The sequence below is a fragment of the Corvus kubaryi genome, unplaced genomic scaffold (genome assembly GCF_017639235.1).
Source record: "Corvus kubaryi isolate FWS band 111438036 unplaced genomic scaffold, C.kubaryi_AGA036_p1.0 37354, whole genome shotgun sequence".
NCBI lineage: Eukaryota > Metazoa > Chordata > Aves > Passeriformes > Corvidae > Corvus > Corvus kubaryi.
In genome coordinates this window covers 16,913,129-16,936,607 of record NW_024581116.1, presented here as the reverse complement: position 1 = coordinate 16,936,607, position 23,479 = coordinate 16,913,129, and the positions used below count along the sequence as shown (strand labels likewise).

Sequence of the window (23,479 nt, the reverse complement as noted above, 5' to 3'; positions counted from 1 at the left end):
ATGCAGATGGCTTTTAAGGAGCTTTTTAGAGAGTACATGCTTTTAAGACTACCTCGGAGTAATGAAAACAATGATGAAGGGTCTTATGTAAACAAAACTCAAGTGTTTTCCATTTCAGAGACAAAAGTTGACAAACTTAAGTGAGAAAAATGGAATGACTCAACCTTATCAGAGTCTGAATGAGTTATTCTAACAGAGAAAAAGCCCAGCCACTTCCATATGTAAAACTTATTGCGACTACAGAGATGAGGTTGCTGCAGATGATGGGTTTCTATACAAAGGACATTATCATAACACCACACAACATGAGGTTGGAAATGCTAGGTATAACCTACAGTGCCCATTTGAGTATTGAGAAGTGCAGGAACAGAGCCCAAGGTGTTCTGTTCTGGCCAGGCATGCATGCTGCCATCAAAGATAAGGTATCCAAGTGGAAATCTGCAATAAATACAGGAAACAAAAATGCAAAAAAAACCCACTGAAACCACATAAGATTCCTAATTTCACTTGGCCCAAGGATTGTTGAGCAAAATGGGAAAGATTATTCCTTATAGGTGAACTAATAATTGGGGATTTATGTTCCTTGGTTTTGTTTTTAATAATTTAAATTAGACTTGCACACTAACTTGCAATTAAAGAACACATTAAAAACTACAGTTTGTTCAGTTTGTTTTACCACAACATTGCAGATAAGTTAATAAAACACTATCATTTACAAATGGCTCACTTTAGCAATTTTTAGCATTTCTCCAAATACATCACATCTAGTCCTTGCAATCACATTTCCTATACAAAAGTTAGATAAAGCATCAAGGAATTTCAAAAAGTGTCTGCAGATTCAAAGGATACATACTTAGCATCAAAGGAGTATTTAACACAAGATTACTTACTAGGCTCAACAACCTCAGTATTCAAGAAAAACTGTAATGAACTTCTATTAAGTTCCCATTTAAAAAAAAAAGACATAAACAACAGGAGTAAAAAAGTGATAATAAGAATGGAAATGGTTACTTCTCTTGCAACAAAGAGTAATTTTCTAAGATAAAAGTGAGTGAAAACTATATAATGAGTCTCAGTCTTGCTACATTCTTATAGGAGGACAGATGTAATCTCAACAGGAAAAGGGAAGAGGAAGGTGGGAAAGGGAAGGCAAGTCAAGGGATAATACTTCTTTGCAGATGAAACAATAAATGTACACCCAGGAACTGAACATCAGAAACACCCCAAGTGGAAAACACTGGCTGTAGGTGGAGAAGTCACTCCAGCAGGTAAACAGAATTCTGCAGAAATAACTGGATTGAATACATAAAGTTACTGTATACTGGGAGAGCTATCAAGGTTTAAAATAGTATAAGCACTGGTCAATGTCCAAGAATAATGTGGTTACCTATCTAAAGAGGGAAATGTTTCTGTGGTGATTTACTAATATATCCTATTAATTTTTGTCTCTGCATTTTAAATTTATATTTGGGGAAGGCCTATATTTTGCCAGATTACTAAATCAAGGAGGAAAATACTACTCTTTTCCAGTAATATTTTATTTTGTATATTCATCAGAATAAAAACAATGGAAACTGCTGCATTTCTGGGAGGGCATCTCTTCTCCCCAATTCTTGCAGAGCAAACTGCAGTAAAATCACATCAATAAAAATAAATAATAGATAATATATTAATGTGGAAGAGTTTCCCTACAAGTATGAGGTAAGAATATCCTTTCTTTCAAGAAAAACTGTACTGCATGGAGTTGTTTTTCTAGAAGAGTCATGACTAACAGGGAGAGCTTCAGAGAAGTTCACTTTTCTATGTGAACACTGCTAGGACAACACATCTGGGAACAAGGAGACGAGTGAAAGGAAGTTAAGAGAAAGAGTAGAAGATCACCAAGAATATGGAAATCACTATGGCAGAATGACATGGAAAAAAATGGAGGCACAGAAATTCCAACTCTTACTATATTGTGGAGAACATGCAAAAATAGACTGAGCTCCTCAATTTGAGTTAAGAAGAGATGTGGCAAACAAAAGCTCTCAGGTTTCACTGTAGTTAGGGAAAGGAGACTGTACTCCTCCCTCCATAGGAAATACCAGAAGACATCCACCACAGAAAATAAGAAAATCCACATAGGTGCTTTGTGACTGAAGGACTGAGCATACTACAACACTATCAGGAAGTATCCAACCTTGTAGGCACCTGGTTGAACTGCAAATCTTTCTGAGGTTCAGGTGCTTCAGAATAAGCAATAATGGGATTTTCTGGCAGAAAACTGACCCAAGGGAACAAGGCTAGATGTTGACAATGTGATATTTAGTTCCACAGCAGACCAAACTAACATTTAGTTACCTATGGCCTTTGAAAAACTGTGATTATATTGACATCAAAGTAGCACTAAGTAGAAATAAGTTTGTCATTTTCTGGGAGTCTCTGGTACCTGGGTTATTGGGTTCCCACACTGACAGGACACCGAGTAGAAATTCTCTCAGGCATTAAGATGTGTTTTAGCTGGGATTGATTTACTGATGAACAAAATGTGTCCTTGTAAAAACAATAATTAAATTTAGCTTTGGAATGTTGAGGGTGGCCTTTTTTTAAAATTTGTTTTGAGTAAGATTAAAAGTGCTTCAAAATATTGTTTTTTAACAGTATATATAATTCTACAATGGGATTACAGTTTTGAAGTAATTGTAACTGTTAGAAAAATCTGCTGTGAAAAGGAAAAAATAAAGAAAAAGCCCCTGGGTAGGATTACACCAAATTTAACTTACAAATACTTTAATATTGGTAGCTGGCACTGGGTGAGCTGTTAACTGCTTTCCCATCATAGTTAACTTTACACATCAATATAGTATTCCTAGGTCCTTTAAAAATTAGTTGCTTTTCACAAGTACTATAAACAAATCTTAATACAGGAAAAGTTTGGATCCTTGACAGATATTCATTTCTTCAGACAGCCTTAAAGCTGTAAACCTCTTTTTTTTTTTTTTTTTTTTTTTTTTCCCCAGCAGAAGTAACTGGGAATTAAAGCAGAAGGTATCCTTCTGTTATTTGGAGATCATTGACCAGGCTGTAGCTGCTTTAGTCTGCTGATAAACTATGCACAAATGCTCTCACTTTTCTATTTGAGCTTTGGGGAAAAATTAAAAATTGTGTAATCTGCATGGTAAACCTCAGCAAGAACCCTTACAGATGAGAAGCATGGGTCGTAAGGAATAATTATGCTGACCCTGGAACAATTTAACTGAAAGTTGAAACATTATTATTTTGAGAGCCAGGAAATGTGAGTAATGGAATCTTGAAGCCACAATTTCCAAAAGGCAATACAGTAAGCATGACTGTTAAGCAAAATAAACATTTCTCTGACCTTTTAGGATTCTTGTATTATTTTGATTATGAATATTATATGACTGATAATATTAATGAATATTATTTGAAGTGTCTGCTAGTCTATATTTTAGTTGGAACACAAAAAAATCAGTGCATTAGCGAAATTCCAGTTAGGAAGCTGCATTATACATTACTTGTATGTGTTGTAAAATACACTCAAAGAAATCATGTATTAATAAAATGTGATATAAAGGCTTTATCAGCACATGTATGGTATTTGATACATGGCAAAGACATAAAAGTATTAAATCCTTCCAAACTATGCAGTCCAGAAATATGATTCCTATGCTGCACTATCAATTCTTCTACTACACTATCAGTTGTTCCCTGTACTGTATACATTAAACAAGTATTTACCAAGAATTTTACAAATGTTGAAATCTTTATGGAAGAATGGAAAAAACGACATTGAAAATCTGAAAAAGGAATTAAAGATGAAGAAGAGATGAGAACAGTACAGATTGGTAGGGATAGGACAGAAGGGATCTCAGCTTGGGTTACAGGTAAAAAATGTGTAAACATTTCCCTCTACAGCCTGGGGCAGGAGCCCAAGTTACTGATTCTCACTACTCTTTTGATGTCAGCAAATACACCAGCAATGTTCCTCATCTCCTCCTGGTGCCAGTCCATGCAGATCACTAAACTTTCTACTGCTGTTGGCTGTGACACCAGCCCAGGCTATAGAGCGGATACCAAAATTTCCCATGGTGGCTGGTGTCCTGACAGAGGGCCAGCAGTATCCCATATTAGGGAATTTCTGCTTCTTTTCAGCTTGCTCATTTTAGAAACAAGGAAATTATACTCCCAGACCTCACACATAGAAATATAACATATGTAAATGAAGTACTTCACAGATCAAAAATTTCAAAATCAAATTCCCTTTGTAGCTTTGGTTTAGCTGCTTTGTGCAAGCACATTACATTTACATGATCACATCTTCTTCCATCTTAAGCAGAGAATAAGAGCATAAATGAGAGCTGTATAAAGGATGCTGCCATCCGTAGGACTCCTACTTCCCTGCTTTCAAATACATGTGAGAAATGCTAAGATGCTTTATTTCTGTCTCTGTAACAACTTCACAGGATGTAGAGACAGAGGACAATAAAAATATAAATGTGATGGAGGCAGGAGATGGGCTGATCAAACAAGGGAGCTTGAGACAGGGAACCGTGTAGAAAAAATGATGAAGAAAAACAGGACAGAGTAAATGGGACAAGTGGAAGCTCAGACTGATTAGAGTTTTGGGATAGGAGAAAGGACAATGTGGCTGCTCTGGAACTGGACTCTCCTGCTTTTTCTGCAGAGTTCATCCCTTTTCACAAAGGGTCAATTACATTACATAGATCTGCTGAATTTGCACAATTTCAAGCAAATTCAAGGGTTTGAACCTATACAGTTCTCTACAATGTGAAGAACTGACAAATTGAGTCCTAAAAGTATCCAACTGAGCAATCAAAATTATATACCTAATTTTTCTGGTTTAAAATGGGGACAATGCCAACCCTAACTTACTTCAGAGTATAACTGCAGATGAAAATAAACTAATAAACTAACTAATTTATAACTAAATTAATTAGGAAACACTTGGATGTGATGATAGTGACAAACATGAGTGAATTAGTAGTTATATCTTCAGAGGGCAGTTTGAGAAAACTGTAGTGAACAACAGACAGGCTCTCACGTGAGATAATGAAGGAAAAGAGAAGAAATTAATTAGTTGCTTATGCAGTGATTACTATCTGTCCTGTGCAATGATTTACTTTGTATCCTGTGGAAAAATAGATGATCAGAAAATGAAAATTTAATTTTGCTACATAGTGCAAATACAAAAGAGAACTGAGTTAAGTAAGCCTGCTTAAAATTCTGTTATTTTGAAACTAAAGAGTTTTATGTGTTCAATAGGTATAATGATAACTGCTAAATTAATAATTTATGCTAAAAAATAACAAATAACAGATTTTAAACCTAAAAATATAACTTTAACTTAATCTTATTCTCCTTGCTTAGGCAAAACTTGAAATAAGTAGAGAGAGTGGCGTAACATAGAATTGGGATCTCAAGCTTAAGTGTTTTGGGATTCTTTTCTTCCTGGTCTCTACCAGGCAGCCTTGACTGCAGATGTTTGAGAAGAGCAGAAGAGATGGGGTAATTCAGAAACACCTTCTTAAGATAAGTAGAAACACTATAAATGGTTAAAGCAGCAAATATGTGCTTAAAACATTCATGCTGCCTCAAGAGTCTTGACTGTGTTTTGCTTATGCATTTACATTTCCTCAAAATTTTACCCTTTGACCCATCCCAACCCAAAATCCACATCCAAATCTGGGTTTCTCTGGGTTGCGCATGTCTTTCTCTGGTTATACTTAAATGTTTTCCTTGATGTCATTTACATCCCCTTTTGCATATCCCATATTCTTCTGGCAGCATATACCAGCATGACCTAAAATAATAGTTTCAAAACATTATTTTTGACTTTGTGGGAAATCAGCTGTAAATTTTACATGTATTGTTTATATCTAGCAATTAGATTAGGTAAAACTAGAGAGCAATCTTACTCCAGCAGTTTTCTCATGCTTGCTTTCGTATTTTTCGCATGGTTTACATCAAGAGTCGGTTGGTTTTTTTTAAATCAGTGTATGTTCTGAACTCAAGAAATGTATTGTAAAGACAGAATACTGCTAAGTAGTATGGCAGCATAAGGTATCCATTCATACTTTCCCTACTGAATTTTCCTCACTTCTTGTGAACATCTTTCCATGTTAACCAAATTACCAACTCGGGAGTACCACCCTGTCACAGCACTAATAAATGCTATAGTTCTTCCACACAGAGAGTTGCAGTAGAGCATATGTGCAGGAAGACAGAGCAAAGCTAAGTCTCACGATTCTCTAATGTTCATTGTTCACAACTGTTATTCCAAAGAATTGAAAGGAATTGTAAAGAACTCATTTTAAGCAGGGGATAACCAAGTAAACATTAAAAAACATAGTCACATGAGCAAATGTATTAGGCTGGTAGCAATGATACGAACCTGGGGAAAATTATGCAAGCATTAGGGAAAAACAAATTGTTTTCCCTCCAACTATGTCTGAGAAACTGCAGCGCTTTACTGCTTGTGTAATCAGAAGTGTGTCATCAGTCTAACTGTATGGGAATTTTCTGTTCTAACTAGTAAACTCAAAGTTCGAAAAAAAATTGAATAGGAATTCGAGCATTAAGGTGAAATTCCAGAAGTTCTGTCTTTTGTCCATCCCTATCACCTAAAGGATACACAAAAGGACATGCTAGGTCAACAGACTTATGTACAGAGGCCCTTGTATGGAATTTCTAGAGACTTCAATGCATGTTCCAAGCAGGATCAGCCCCTTCTACAGCAGGTCCCCAGACAGCATTTCTAATTTCTGACACAACTATACACAGTTTGTGGTCAAATAAATATTTATAAAGAAAGTATTTGTTCTTTATATCTTACTTGAGTTCCTGTGAGCTTGTGGCCAGCATACTCCGAATGCTTTTGTCAGCCAAGGGACAGCCAGATAAACTGTAAGACATGGCAGGACATACAAGTATGTTAATCTTCTCATTAACTGAACGCTCCCAAACAAACACAACATAAAAATTAAAAAGTAAAAGTTTGTAATGCAGAAAAGCGATGGGGCAAGTGCTGTAATATTGAATTCTGTAATACAGTTAACCCTCTGAATATATTTAGTTATCAACATTACTTCCAAAATTACATACTGCAAATGTTCTTGTTTGTTTGTTTGTTTCTCTATGAACTAGAAAAATATAACAAAAAATGTTGGAGATTCCTGGGTTAACTACTTAAATGCTTAAGGAATACTTTGGAAATTTTAGTAATCTATTTAAAAATAAAAGACGTTTATACAACACACAAATTAGCATGCTTTTAAGATCAACATATATTACTCAAAGGGTTAACACATAGTTCAACGTTTTACTTTGACAGCATTGTTGAGGTAAGCTGAAAACAATAAATTGAAAAGACAGAATCCACCATGAAAAAAATGAAGTCACACCTTCTATGTGAGGCGTAATTACCAGTCACATGACCACTCCCATCACACCCTGGTGTTGGACATCTGCCACCAAACAAAAACAAAAACAGCCAAAATAGTAAGTATGTTTAAAAAAAAACTTTTAAAAGTTTCATTGTTTCCAGTTTAGCTGCAATGACTGCAAGGGGTTTTAAGCATCCTAATCGAAAAGCTGCAAAATGAACAGGTTTAAATGAAAATGGCGTCTCAATACAATATAGCATCATTAAGAACAAGCAAATACACGTTAGCTTATCACTTTACTTAACTGGCAGTTTGAAACATTTATATGCTGCACATGTTGCATGCTCATACTGCAAGGCGTATATGTATTCGTTGGTTTAAAAAAAGACAAAGAGAGAAAAAGTTAAAAGGAGATAAATAATTTCACCTCACATTATGCTTACGTTATTAAATCCTTTTTGCTCTCTTTGCATTGAGGGTATTTGGGTTTAGGACTTGGGATTGTAACTTCACCAGGATACCTTCTTTCTTCAAGTGCCTCTTGGAAAGGATCCAAATCTTCTGGCTACAGGCAAATATATACACATTAATTTCAGCTAGATAAGGTCACAGCTTTCATAAAATAATGCAAAGCAGAGTCATCAGATGGTATCTCCTTCTTATCCTATTCTGACAGAGAAAATTAATGGAATTATTTTATATTCTTTCATGTACTAAACTTCTGAATAATATTTGAATATTTTGATGAAGACCTCACAATATGTGATATATATAGTTTATTTAACTAAGAAAAAATAAGGAAAAACTCCAGCTTTTTCTATAGCTGTCATATTATTTTTCTCTAAATAGGTCTTTTCACTAAAGTCACTGCACAACAGAGGAAAGGCAAAAAAGATTACTAAATACATTATCCTATGCATCAAAAAGCCATCTTAAATAACATTTTTAAGGATTTAGAACAACTCAAAGATGAAAGAGAAGTAATCTTAACATTTACACACAGAAGCTCAGTCTGGGACAAATCTCAATGGATCTGTCTGGCAAAACAGAATGATATAATTTGTAATTAACTTTGGCGATGTTCAGAAATTCATACCCATCTATTTCAGGAATGCAGTGGCTGAATGCAGGGATTCAGGGATTCCTGCAGATGGTGCTATAAACAACATAGTAGAAGTAGGAAGTTCTTTGAAAAAACATGCTGCTTTACCTCACATTTACTTGATAGTGACAGATTTCCTGACAACTTCAGTGAAATTAATAGCAAAACTGTATCACCAAAGCTAGAATGCATTCAGGATATCTAGTGAAAATGCCACTTCATTATATATTTCAAAGATACTGAGAATAGTTTTATGGTTTAATTAAAATTGGCAAGAGATGTGCTACACACAAATGATTAGCCTAATTTTCTGCTATAAACCAAGAAAAATCAATCTCTAGAAGTCTTCAAACAGCTAGATTGAATTGAGCGCAGTATTTTAAGCCACAGAATGGATAAAGGTTAAAACCTGACAGAAAAAAAGCAGTGGCATTGAACCTTGTCAGCAGACCTCTTCAGTGTCCTGTCTCCTCTGTTTTGAAAAGTAATATAAATTCATTAACATATTTAAAGGGTGTTGCTGTTGTCTTGGTATTAGGAGTAGAAAAGTAACACTGATTTCTTATATGCCTTGTATTCTTGAAAGAAAGTATTTCATTAATATAGGCCCTTAAACACAGAGCTATCAAGAGCACATAAGTAATCTAGAAGATTAGTTGAAATAGTTGAAAGCTTACATTATACTCTGCTGCTTTGTTTCAATTGATTTCTAAGTAATACATGCTTTCAAATAGTCAGCACATCATTTATGGTTTTCAAATTCAGAAGAATATCTTGTCTTCAGAGCTGATTATCCCAGTATTGCATGGTTATGTCAACTTGCTTATACAGAGTAACATAATCTGGATATAGCAAAACATCTTTACTGCAGAAAATATTTGTTAACAAGATGACGCTGTTAGAAAACATGATTCACATTCATGGTTCAAATATTGTGTTATGGAACTTAGTCACAGATCAGATGTGTGCCAGAATGATATAGTCTTAAAGATTAACCAGCAGAAAGTCCCTTTCGTAGAAAACCACCAGTTTTATCACATACTAATTTTGCTTCCTATTTCCCTCCAAATTTCAGAAAATTAATGAATTACCAAAATTAGACTGCAACAAGAACTATATAGATGAAAAAGACATACATTAATCTCTTTGGAATCATCTTCATCTATCCTACTTGGCTTCATTTTAGTGTAGTCCACTGGCAAGTCCCAGCAGTCACCCTCGTTCAGTTGGTAACACCGGTTGTTCATCACAGCTTGTCGTTGTGGGGACATTGGCTCCAGTGGGGTCAAAATGGTACAGCAACCATCACGCTGCCTCTGCTTGTTCATGCTCAGATCCAACGTCCCATTTTCATCGACTTCCATATCAGGATTCTGTCAAAATAAGAAAAATATTGTTAATTCAACTTCACACTAGCAAACTGCTACCTCTTCTTCAATCTGATTGCCTAGCAGAATGATAAAATGCTTTTCCATTCCTGTATAGATTGTAAGCATTGAGCCCCCTCCTACACATAGCATGATGCTGTTACACAACATTAATGCTGTTAAAGTAGATTTCTTCCTGTATGGCTAATTTGATGTTTGGGGGAAAAGGGTCTTCAGTACCCCTTCTGCCACCCAGCACACAGGTGCAAAATCTGATATATAAAGGAGAAATCTCTAAAGGTATTTTCTTGCCATTGTCTTTATGTTCTTGATTTATTCTGTGACAGGTGAGGTAACCTGTGAGGTAACATCTGCATAATTCTCATTTTCAGTCCTGACATCTGTCTGGGTGATTAGAGAAATAAAAACCAGCTAACATCAAATAATCTTTGTTTCTTTCTTTCTTTAACATTAGCAGTCTATGCTTGAATACATAATGTCAGAAAATTAAATAGGGAGGTAGGGTACCAAAGGAAGTCCTTTTGGACACCATTTTTCAATGAGGAAATGCATTCAAGTTTCACAGCTCCTTTCCTGCAGATGAACACACATTAACAATTCATCTATCTATCTTGATAATAATTTGCGCCAATTTCTGTGACAACTGGTACTGTGAAAAACGGGACAAGTATGGGCTCTTTTTCTTTTGCAGAAACAAACAAGTGTTGTCTATTATGATGAGGAGAAATAAAATATCTTAAAATGAACACAAAACTAAAAAACAAAGGACAGATAAGATAAAAATGCCCATAGAGAATCCGTCATCTTTCTAAAAATGAAGTGTTCCATGAGAAATTTGGTTTCAAAACTAATGTGAATCTGACCGACTCCTCCTATGTCTGGTGACTTTTTCCTCTTGAGTAACAACAGAGCTGCAGGAAAGCACTGTGAATGCAAATTTCTCTTTTTGAATTACTGCCTTTTGTCAGAGATTATATCTAATTGCTGCTATCCTGCTAATTTAATTTAGAAAGTACTTGTTTATCTCCTCAGACTCATTCCTTCAGTCACAGTATAGAGCAACACATAGGAAAGAGGCAGTTTCTGGCTTAGACACTGAAGATTTTTAGCATTGTATTCCAACTTCTCCCATCGTACTGAAGAGAGAACAACTGCATTTATTTACATGCCAGAAAGAGATTTTCCTCTTGAACAGTATTAAATAAATTAATATAAAAAGCAGCATTTGAAAACAAAGTCCATTCTGGCTTAGATCATGATTATTACTAATGCCTACTACTACAGGTTTATTTTGTTATGGTCATAACAAAAGGGGGTTTGCAAAATAAGGGAAAGCAAACCTTTGTCTATACTAGAAGAACAGAACATGTCTGCCAGCTCAAAATCTCTCTACAAGCACAATAAAAATGTTTCCACTGCACTGCATCTGTCTGCTCAGCCATCTAGTGGTCTCCTATAGGCAGCACCGTACTGCACTGTTTGCTTGTGCATGTTAAATACTCGTTTTTGAACAGCTATCAGAGCCAAAATTTTAAAGTTAAAAATGAAAAAAAAAAAACCCTCCCAAATCTTTAATGGATGTTAATAGTGCACTGCTTTTTTTTAATACAGAAATCTTAATGACAAAAGCTTTTATTTGTATCTGTATGGTCATCTTATAATATACTGAGGCTCTATAAATATACAGAACAGTAGTGACCCTGCGAGATGGTTAAGCACATTTTAAGTCACCTGTATCAGAGGATTTGTTCATTTCAAATGTGCTATGCACTGACTTAAGAACTGTGGTATCACAGACAGGCAAGAAATTGTAACATACAGTAGCACAAATTTCTTTGCACTGAATCTTACAAGTTTAGGTCCCATTCGTGACTTTTAAATGAAAACGCAGAGTTAAATCTTAATCTTTTCGCAAAATGTATGAACCAGACTGCATTTTGCAAAAAAACCACAACCCAAACAGTAGTGTAATTAATAGGACTTGAGCAATCCAAACATCTTTTATAATTATAGTAAGAACAAATTAAAAAAAGAAGGAGTACATGGTATCTGTATCGTTAGTTTATAAACCCATCATGATTTCCTGTGATACTTGTGAGCAATTTGTATCTTTCTTTTTTTTTTTCCTCCCTGTTTTAGCAGAGCTGCCAGATAATATTAATTTTGAAGGAAAAGAAAAAGGCAAGATGTACTACAGCTTTTCTCTTAATCAGGGCCAAAGAGCAAGTACAGTTAAGAGAAATCTTCATCAGCAAACAGATTTACTAATTTTTACCCTTGCACAGAGATCCTGAGGCTTAGTGGAGAGGTTCTGAGGCATCTCCCTGCAGCGGGTTGAGAGATTCAGAATAGCAGTAGCAGCCATGTGTGCTGCCTCCATGTCATGAGTATAGTCAAAGCTGCTCTTGCTGCAGGTACTGCTGGCACTGCTGCCTCCACCACAACTCATATTGCTGCTGCTGCTAGGGGCATAACTGCTTGTTGTGCTGCTGGTTGGACTTGAATTCTTACAGTAGCGTTTAGCTGTGGGAAGAAATATGACAAGGATGACTCAAAAGAAGGAGCATTCTGCATAAGTGAAGAGGAAAACAAACTGCTGGAGGTGAACTTTATAATGAGGAACAGTAACCAATGCCAAAAAAAAGGCCCGCAATAAGAATGATGGCTGTATTTCTTGATTTCTGTCTGTGAGTTTTATATGCTACATGTGTGAGTTTGTATGAACTAACCTCCTGTAAAAATCTGCATGACATGATCATGAATTGTTCTGACAAACAGGCTGGATTTATAAAACAATAAAAACACAGAAACACTGCTTTTACCCCACATATATAGTCAGACAGAAGGTACAACCTGCTCAGCTCATTCATTTTTACTAATGACGGGCAATGTAACACTATGGGACCTTTTCCTATTTATATGAGGAACTGTTAGTTTAAGGCCTAGAACTCCCCAGAGTTACTGGAGATCAAACCTGCTGCAAGGCTGATGAGCTTGACCTCTGGGCTGCAGGACCACCCATATGTCCTCAAACACCCCATGCTTCCTAAAAGCTTTATTTCCTCCTACACCCCAGGCAAATATTATGGCACTGAACATCCCAAAGACAGGGGCACTACAGGAGGAAAAAGGTGGTTGTCATGTGTGAGTTTTACCATAACTTGCACAAGGGCAGAAGCAATGGCTGTTTAAATGGCAACAGGTACAAGTGAAATGTTCCCCCCACTTCAAAAAACCTGAGCACCTGCAACTCTTCATAAAACCTGTAAGGACCAAAGACACCTCCCTGCTCCACTGCAGGCAGCGATGCCCAGCTGTGCTCTGACCGACACAAGCCACAGGTGGTCACAGAAGAGCCAAGGCACTGACAGTGCTCACGTCCAGCCTGTCTAAACACAAAGCAGCACTGTTGCTGCTTTTAAGTGATGCTTCTTGCAGCGAAAGATATTATAGCAATAAGGGAAAGCAGCCCTATTAGTCCACTTATTTCTTCAACCCTTTTCCCAGATGAGCTGTTTTAAAAGTGTTTATAAAAAATGCAAGAAAGTGTGAGCCCGTCTCCAAAATCTGAAAGTTTATGTATTTTCAGAAAAAAATAAAAGTCAAGGTCAGAGGATACATCCATGCATATTACAGCAACTACTTCCCCTTAAGATGGAAATGTATACTGCAGAGATCGTACCTTACAGCACAGTGTAACAATAACCAACTAGCATGCTGATTAGAGAGCTATACAAAAAAGGTCAGGCCCTAGACAGAGCTCTTCCGTGATGGGCTCCATTTAAATGCCAGACTCTTCAGTTGTACTTGTCTGAACAGTCATACATATAATAATCTGCTCCCATGAGCACAGCCCATTTGTGAACCACAGGCTGCTTTGGTAGGCAAGCAGGGTTCAAAAGAAGAATCTGAAAGCAAAATGTCTCTGCTACAGCTTATGTCATCCTCCTTTCTCTAAAAAACTGAAAAAAAATCATGGCATTATTTTCACTGCAAAGGAAATAGTGTTTCACTTAAATCATAACAGATGGAGTTTTCTCAGGAAAGCCACATAATGCACAGGGTGTGATTTTTTTTAAGTGAAGTGAATGCTAAACATTCATCACATTTTTTTTGTTTTGAACACATAGTAGCACTACACTAGCAGGGTATCCACTAATAATAAATTTGTGAACTGCTCCTCAAGAGTTTCATTATTAATATAGTAGTCAGTGGTGGTCATTAAAAATTCAGTATTTATCCATTGTTACTTTGTTACAGTATCCAAGACACACAAGAATTTTTCTATACTTAAGGAAGCAAATAATTGAATAATTCAGTTTCTACTGTGTTAACACAGCAAGCACCCTGTATCACTGAACTAGACAAATTAGAAGTATCTTTCAAAAATCATAGGAACAAATAAGACTTTTGTCATTTTCAAAAAATGTTAGCCTTGTTATAGCAGGTCACATTCAGACAGACATAAAAGACATATTACATGGGAAATGATATATATTTTTATATATATATATATATATATGAGAATGTGTGCTAAAGAGAGGGAGGGAAAGAGGCAGCTTTTATACATAGGACTAACAGTCAGAAACTCATGCAGGCTCTGATATGGACTCCTCTGTGGCCTTGGTCAAACTACATTATCCCTTGAATTCATTTTCCCTATAAACAGAAAGTTGCTTCTAAAATTTAGTTGTGTTGTGATTCACCTGCAAACCACTTTGAAGATGTAAAGTGTTGTAAGCATGCTACACAACTATCAGCTTTCAGATTACCAGTAATTTAAGCGAAACTTACTTAGAGAGAAATGGCCATAGTTTACTGTAGCTGTACATTTGAAGATGAGTCACATAACCCAGACTGTTCATTTCACATTAGTTTTTCAGGAGAAACAAAGATCATCAATTTATATTGAATTAAATCAACCTGTTCACTAAAGAAGGGAAAGCTGCATTGTTTCAATACCAGATAGTTCTGCTTGATACAATGCCCACCCCTGTGCCACCAGATTTACAAAGCTCTGCAGTCCACCTATGCTTTGTAATCTGGAGTGAAACCAAATGTGGAGAACACCTTTCTCATTAAAAACAGACACAGGTCTAACCAGCTGCATACCCAAACTGGGCTTCCATCAGATATGCCTGGCGGCTGGTTACAAAGAACCTCTCAAAGTCTACAGGCTTCTCTTACTAATTAACAATGGGGGAGTGGGAGAGATCCCAAACATGCGAAAGACCAAAGGAAGGTATTTGGAGTGGAATTCAGTTCTGCCCAGGGACCTTCATCCCCAATTGTCTAAATACCAAATGTGTTGGTAAATTAATTACAGTTTCAACACTTTTTCTTGCACAATAAAAGATTAATCTCACCTAATTTCAGATATCTGACCTAGTCATTATAGTCTTCCTATACAGGCAGTGGAAAAAAATAGGAACTTTCAGGCAATGATTCACCCGACCAGTTTTAAATAAGCACTTCAGGAAAAGATGAACTGAATCAGAGAAGCACCTACTCTTCTCCTTAAATCTGAAAGGGGTGCCCAGTTCAGCTGTCAGTGCTGACATTATAAAACTCTAGATATGGTCAGATGAATCCCACTCATAACATTTTCTCAGTGTTTCGACAGAACAACTCAGGCCTATTGGTGGGATGACAACAATTCCTGTCATCACCTGAGCAACTGAAGGTATTGCTATCACCACTGCCTGCTGTGTCCAGCTTTTTTCATCTTTACTGCTGTATACCATAAGCCCAACATCCAATACACTGTGCGACTGGTTTCAAAGGAAAAACAAACCCAAAAAATACAAAATTTCTCAAGAACTATTAGGCCATCCTACCCAACAATCCAAAGTATACATTTTCTGTTTGTTTTTTTACTGGAAAAAATATCAAGGAAAGGAGCTATTTATGTTTGTATCACTCCCAACTGTACACTTACTGGAGATATAATCCCCTTCTCTGATGATGAAAATACAGTACTAGCTGACAATTAAAAAAGAATTGAGGTGTGAAGCTATTGATTTTTCATATCCTTAAGACTACTTCTCTCATATAATCAGAACTAAAGCACTGTTTACCTGCACATTTCCCCCAAAACCTTAGATGTACTTCTGGGTTTTTCAGGATGACTTTTCAGAACTGAATCTGCTTTTATATAAGCATGCTTTGCTGACATACATAATAGGTGTGCTCTCTGGACCTCCATAATGTCTTCAGGAGCAGTAATTACATTTTTTTATATACAAATACAAATATAAAAATACTGTGAATTTTTTTGAAGTGGCTCTTTTAAGTGAAGAGTCTCTTCCTGGAATCTCCTTCATATTCAGTTATTTACAATAGCTGTCAGCAAAATCCTTGTTCCACTGAAAGTCAGTGCCAAAATTTTTGACCAGTTTCAGTGTGTCCAGGATTTCACTTCATCATTCTAGGAATTCAACTGGTTTTCTTGAGCCAATTTAAGCCAAATATGTTGAAGTACTTCTGAAATTTCAGAGAGATCCTAAAGGTTTCACGAAAATCACTAACAGGGAAAAGGAAAACTCAAATCAGGCCCCACCTCTGGGACCATGTTGGCAGGTCCGTCTGGCCAAACAGCACACACACCGCTTGGAACCAGGAAGAGTGTACACTGCCTCCGGCAGAGCCAGGAGTATGCAATAAAGCCACACAGTTTGCTTTGCTTGGCAACCAACCTGCTTCAGCTTTAATGGGCTCACATTGTTCTGAGGGCACAAGAGCCCCTTATACTTGCTATACCAGCATGAATCACATGTATGCAGTGTCTCTCAGTCCCCTCTGGCTCACATTACTGAGCAGTGGAGCAACCTAGTCACAGTCTTATAGCCAAGAAAAATTCCTATTTATACCAAAGGAAGGTGAGTGTGCATAAAGACAGTGACCTGTATCAACATAGCCTTTTATTATTTAAGGACACGTTAAACTTGTGCTTAATGTTACATGTATTTTCAAATTCTGGTGATTTGGGAAAGAAAGTGGAGTTTGTTATTATTTATTGAAAACGGGGCCATAAATGAGAAAAATATGTATCAGTTGCTTATGCATCAGTAATGTGATCTGAAAATAATCTTTTTCACAGGAACCCCAGCCATATTACGATGCTTTCCTTTCTGCAAGAGTAGACAGAATATATATACAATATTTAATACCTAATTTACCTTATACTAATGTATACTCATTACCTTCCTAACCACAGTTACAGTTAGTGCTTTACCTTTAATCCTGTTCAAGCCCTTATTCTGATACAGACAAATAACATGAAGGTGTGAGGAAAAAAAAAAGCTCTTTTACTAAAAATAGGTTTCCTTTCACAACCCTTGTCATTTCTGCTATAGTGTAAGAACATGCCTGTTAATTCTATGAGAAAGGAAAATAACCAAAATATCAGACATATGAAGGCAAGAGCTGTAGTAATTTTCTTTCTTCAATTAACTACTTTTAAATGTCAGTCTGTGTTCAGGCAACAGCATAAATTGTTCTGCATTGTATGTTTCTTTCTGTTTTCTTAAACAAAAATCTGACACCTGCCTGAAATTTCTTATAGTAGTCACTGAGCAGTATCAAATATTTAAACCACTAGCGTACAAAAAAAAAAAACAACAGGTATGGTTTCGTTTTATATATATATATATATACACACACATATATAATATATATGCATATATAAATGTATTGCTCTGAAAAATTCCCGACATCTACAAAAGCTACAATCCTTCTTTATCCTGCAGTTCATTCAGTTCATTTTTCTCCCCTAGTAATAAGCCTCTTGCCTGACTGATCCCATCCATTGTCTTCTCCTGAACTGAAGATAATTTCAGCTTTTTCCTAAATATACTTAGTATGTTAAGTTTTCCAGAGAATTCAACCAGTGTCTTTATGAGGAAAAAATAAGCAGAAATGCCTCTTTAAGTATGTAGCAGTGATTTTGGAAGCGCAGTGAGACACGGGTTTTCTACTTCCGTATCCCCACAAAGCAAGTGTGTTATCTTTCTGGATTACCTGAACTACTGTACGGAGGCAAGAATCCTAATGTGACCCTTGAGGCCAGGTCTCCCAGATAGTAACATAAGGATTATCTCTATTACTTAGCTTTTATTGCCATCTCAATACATCCCAGGAGCTCAATAGCTGGAGATGTCTTTTGCCAGTGCAACAATCCTGAAGCAAGCACCGTATAAAACAACACTTTTTTTAGAAGGCCTTTAAAACAACTTACATATGATAGCATTCCTCATAATACTGTATGAACATGAAAACATGTCTTATTTGTATGATGTTTACATATACAACAACATGATTAACTGCAAACTTGTCTCTCATGTATAAGAGTGTGCACCTCCTACCATCATATCCTTTGGGGGAAATATCCCTGGATTGCACCTTGGGAGCTATGGCTCTCTTGCCATAGGCATGGTTGTCATAACTGTTATATTCAAACGAAGTCTTAGAGTATTTCTCTAGTTCCTTGGCCAAGTTGGAGCGGGGTGTGGTGGTGGGGACATTGTTTCTGTAGCCATACTGAGGGATCTCCAATTGCTTAACAAAGCACATGGGCCTAGAAATTAAAGATATGTACAGTTTGTTAGATGCAGTTCAGTTTACTATGTCTGTGCATAATTTATAGTTCAGATTAGAAAATCTTAGTTATTTCTTGTACTCAAGAGACAGCAATTATTATTGCATTTCCTTAGTTTGGTTATTTTCAGCAGACAAACAATATATATTTCCTTGAACAAAGCCTAGACAAAATTAATTCTAATACCACTAAATGTATCCTGCAGCTAAAAGTATTTTAAAATTCTGTTTTAAAATACTTCAAGGTTTCCCTTTCCCCATGTAATTGCATTACATAGCAAACATTTTCTTTTGGGAGGTGAATTAAAGAGGGGCAAGCGGACTGACAGAAGAAGTTTGGACAAATTCCTTTACATGTCAAAAAGAAAAAATAGATCTGGAAGCTCCACCTAATTTATGGAGCTTCCTCTGAATTTCTTCCAAAAGAGTTGTATGCTGTTTTCCTCTGTGCTTTCAAAAGTAACCATTCCTGTTTCATCCTTCGATATACAAATCCATATTCATCTTGAGAAATACACGGAAGAGTCTCAGAAGCCCTGTTGACTCTCAGCTGCTGCCTTGCAGGTCCTGCTCATCCTTAAATGCAAGGTTCTGGCAGGAGCTGCGATTCCTGACACAGAGATGCACACTTCAAGGAAGGTCCTGAGAATGAACACAAAATAAAACTGTTTTGGTTAAGTATCTCTTTCGTTTAGGATGAGGGCAGACAGTCAGAAGAAGCCCTGATTGATGTTATTCAGTCATTTGAGAAACTTGTGAAACCTCAGTGAAAGAATGCTGCAGTGAACTCCACTGTCACACCATCTTCTGCATGTGGACACAGAAGTCATCAGCTCAAAGTAGGCAAACAAAGGTCAGATCCTGCAAATCCTACCTCTATAAAAAAGTGTTACATGACTTGGTTGTAGGAAGCAACTGCTACACAACACTGCATGTCTACCTACAGCATTTAGCAGGAGCTGAGGATGATGAACAGCACACCTGAGGTGCTTCTGCTGGAATCAAGAATTATATAATCAAGTATTTTTTATTTTTATTCCTTTTATGTAATGCATTTATAACCAGAGGAAATGGAAGGAACTGTCACAGGAACATAAATTCAGTTGAGATCGGAAGTATCATCATGCTGACAAAATGAAATGTGAAAAATAGTAAGAAATAAGTTTTGAATATTATATCACATTTTTCTGAATGAATTTATTTTCATAGAATTTAGTCAGGATATTTATGTAAAGGTCACCCAACAAATCATATTAGTCATACTATTCCCTTTGATTTATGAATGCTCATTCCTTTAGACACTTCTTCCTCACAAAATGCAGTGGGCTTATTTATACAATGAGTTGATATGAATAATAGTTTGATCCTGTTTCAAGATGATCTACATTTAGCAAAAAAACCTGAAATTCAGATCCTGAACATTTGATGCAAATCCAAAATTTCAGTGAAATAGAAGTCCTATGAATTTGATTTCTTTTTAAGTAATAACATTCAAATGCAGGTAGGATGGAAACTGGGATGAAGACAAATATTCAAGATTTACTCTTAAAATATCTCCATCTGCCCATCAATTGCCTGCACGCAAATATTATAAATAGTTGCCAAGTTCATCTTAAATACTTCAATGACTTAAAGGTAAAAGGGAAGCAGGAAACAAGATGAAAGAACTATCTGAGTTGCCTATAAAACCTGAAACACAAGGCAGCTCACAAGCGAAGTTTAGATTGCAGAACAACTTCCTAGGGAGTTTGCCAGCAAACTGGATGCTGCTTTTGAGCAGTTGCCTTCTATGGCTACTGACTTCAGTGGATTCTCTGTAATGAGCAGTGGTAAAAGCCACTGCATTTTTGATCTTTTTCCATCAAGTAAGAAACTGTTTTATTCCCTCAAAGAGTGGAGGTTTTTTTACTAATGTGATTTGAAGAACTCTTCTCTAAGAAATCTCTCTGGGATGTTGTATGCCAAGCTGTGCAAACTGAATTAGGGGCAGTTAAGATAAAGCCCATCAAAAGCAATCTGCGGAAGGAAAGCAAAGTCAACAGGAATGATGAAAAATCTTCTGTAGATGTGAACCATAATTCTACATTTTCAGCTCCATGGAAATACTGGTTTTTGAAAAGACCATCAAGATTAGATGTACTTTTAAGAGAATATTCAAAGAACGGTGTTGATAATACAGTAGAAAACTTTTAAGTAGCCCAATTGGTTCTTAAATCTAGAAGACAGCTAAAGACTAAGAAACCTATGGGATAAGTAGGAAAGTCTGGAAACTAAAGCTGCAGCACTTCCCCCACGCTCTTTGAGGCAGCTGGGAGGGATGTACCTATCCCAGCCCACAGATAATGCAGTATCCACGGAGAAATTCTGCAGCTTTTGGGGCATCATCAGCATAAGGCTGGTAAAATCATGCAGAAGTTTGATTCCTTTACATGTATCCTTCACACTTCAGCTCCTCAGAAATAATATTTTTTCCACCCACATATCTCAGAAGAGGAGACAATAGCACAAAGCTGGATACAACTTTGGATAAATGTAGAATCCTATATGGATGAAGAAAAGGAGTATAAATGATAAAAAATTGGTTGAAGGTCCTTCCCATATAAAAATTTAGGACAATTTTTCTCTCCTTCTGTCCTTCCTGGCAGAGAATGGGGGGAGCAGACACAAAGAACTAAACCTGATGTTATTTTGGAATCTAAGCTATATCTGGTACTTTTTCAAGTGTCCTGCCAAAAGGTGTACTACCAGTTTGGTAATGCACATAGGGCTTCTGGTTTAATTTAAACTGATATTTACTAGTAAAAGCCTGCTGAAAAAACCAAGACTTACCGGTAAATATTAGTTTATTCCCAAAAGATACCAACTTTTTTCACACTGTTCTTAGACTTTGCACTCCAGCAGTCATCTTTACACCAAACAATGCCTAAGACAAAAATGAGCTTTTCAGCTTTACATGTATTTGCCAAAATTACCAACCCTCCCCCATGAAAATTGAGTGGGAAAAATACACTGTGAGAATTGGATCCAGAAGCCCTAATTCTAACTCTTCTTTAAAGGAGATATATATGTATATACAACGTATATAAATATAAATTCTCAAATTAGGTGAATGTGTGATGAATTCTGCATAAGAATAAGTATTATAGTGATTTCTAATACCTTAAAACCCGATCTGATGCCTGGTTTGATTTTGACACATCACAGTTCTGATGCTTCTCTTGAGCTTTAGCCAGTTTCTCTGCTGCAGCAATAGGACATCCAGAGAGGCTGCAATTACAGAAAGGAAATTTAATTGTCTTGTCCTGCATAGTTTCACATTATAGCACTGATCCAATTACTCCTTCTCCTCCTTAGCCAGCATCAGGAAGAATCTGAAGGAAAAGGGTTTCCAAAAGTGTTTTGGTCACGTGTATTTTCTCTAGAATAGACTTCCTTTCTTCTGCTTTCAAAGTTGCATGGTAAATCTTACATCTGTTCTTCTCTCACAGTACATGGGTAGATTATTCATGGATGTCAGCCAGGGAACATACCAGTAGGAGAGGAGAATATAAACTGGAATCTACTGTGCAGCTCTGCTAGCAGACTTGTGACCTTTATGTATCTGCAAATGTTGCCAATGAAATGGCTCCTGAAGACAATTAAATGACAATACCATATAGACCAAATCTTGTGCTGCTTCACACCTCATTCAGCTCCATTAACTCCAATCTTTTTGCTAGGCATATAAATGAGTGCAAAATTTTGCCTTGGGTTGCTAAATCTACATGTCAACTGTTAGTGTTTGTTCATGAATTTCAGCCACTACACTTTCTAATAATAGATGATGCAAAATGAAAAGCATTTCTGCACTGGAAATTCAATTAAATTTGCAAATGCTGAACTCTTATTGAAGTGGCAATAATAAGCCTGATTCTTACAGAAAAGATTTAGAACTGAGAAAAATAAATACATTGATGCCAGCAGATGGTGCTCTTAGTGAAGCTGTAAAACGGCGTGACCTGACAATGGAGGGGTTCCTTTCCTTGTCACAGTCTATTGAACGCTTATGTGACCGCAGCTCTCCGTGCTCTCCACAGGAAAAGAAATTAAAATGAAAGGCAAATCAGTGCATTCCCAGATGTTCCCTTCTTTACAGGAAATAAGTAGAAAAAAAAAAAGAAAAAAAATGAAGTAGAGAAAAATGCCCCAAAAGCTGCAGAAAGAGGTGAGCACAGACTGCAGAGCGCTCCCCCTCGCCACCCGCCCTCGCTGCCCTAGTTCTGCAGAGGGTGAGGGAGCTCTGTGCAGCTCTGGAGTCATGCCAGAGGGCAGCTGCACTCCACTGACATGCTCTTCCTCAGACACCTCAAATATTCTAGTGGATATTCAACCAGAAGTGAATGCTGCTTCAAGCAGCAGTAATTCCCATAAAGCCTTCTCAGAGGTTTTTGCTGCATCTACTGGCAGCATCACTGCAGAGAAGAAAGGGGTACCAGAGCTTATTGCAGACAGGCTGGTACTCACAAGAGTCTTCTGGGGGAAATGCAGCTGATATGAGGGGCTGTGGTAACCCAGAGCTTGATAACACTGAATGTCCAGTAACTGTAGTCCCTTAAGCCTTCGTGCTACAATTAACAGTAAAAAGGAATTCAATACCAGGAACACTGCACAGTTCCTTTTACCCTCTTATCCACATTTTATGGATTTTTAAAATTGTAAAGAAATAGGCAAGATTTAATTATTGTTCTGTGGGAAAACTATGAAGTGTGGAACATTTTGTGGAACAGTAACGTTTTGAAAATTTGTTTGACAGAATTGAATTGGCAATAGCATCCCTTCCCTAAGAATCTATTACTAATCTTAGGAAACTATAGAAAAGTTGCTTTTTGCCTTGAACTTTTTTTTTTTTTTTTTTTTTTTACTGGAATACTTACTTCTAATAATTCTACCTTCTCATTTTTAAATTTAATGAGACATTTTCCTAATATTTCTTAAACAGCAAAGATTCTCAT

At 36.6% G+C, this 23,479-nt stretch overlaps 1 protein-coding gene across 17 annotated transcripts in view; it reads right to left on the bottom strand.

The window, feature by feature from the left end:
* Positions 1-23,479, bottom strand: part of MYT1L (myelin transcription factor 1 like) — a 317,185-nt gene that overhangs the window by 49,949 nt on the left and 243,757 nt on the right. For 8 of the 17 annotated variants that reach the window (XM_042033094.1, XM_042033097.1, XM_042033093.1 and 5 more), the window contains 7 exons: positions 21,648-21,755; positions 18,257-18,468; positions 12,169-12,416; positions 9,642-9,878; positions 7,847-7,968; positions 7,422-7,484; positions 6,854-6,922 (listed from right to left, as the gene is read on the bottom strand). In XM_042033094.1, coding sequence (XP_041889028.1) covers positions 6,854-6,922; positions 7,422-7,484; positions 7,847-7,968; positions 9,642-9,878; positions 12,169-12,416; positions 18,257-18,468; positions 21,648-21,755 — 1,059 coding nt within the window. The remainder of the gene's footprint in view (positions 1-6,853; positions 6,923-7,421; positions 7,485-7,846; positions 7,969-9,641; positions 9,879-12,168; positions 12,417-18,256; positions 18,469-21,647; positions 21,756-23,479) is intronic. The other 9 variants (XM_042033100.1, XM_042033102.1, XM_042033104.1 and 6 more) reach the window with 2 other exon arrangements.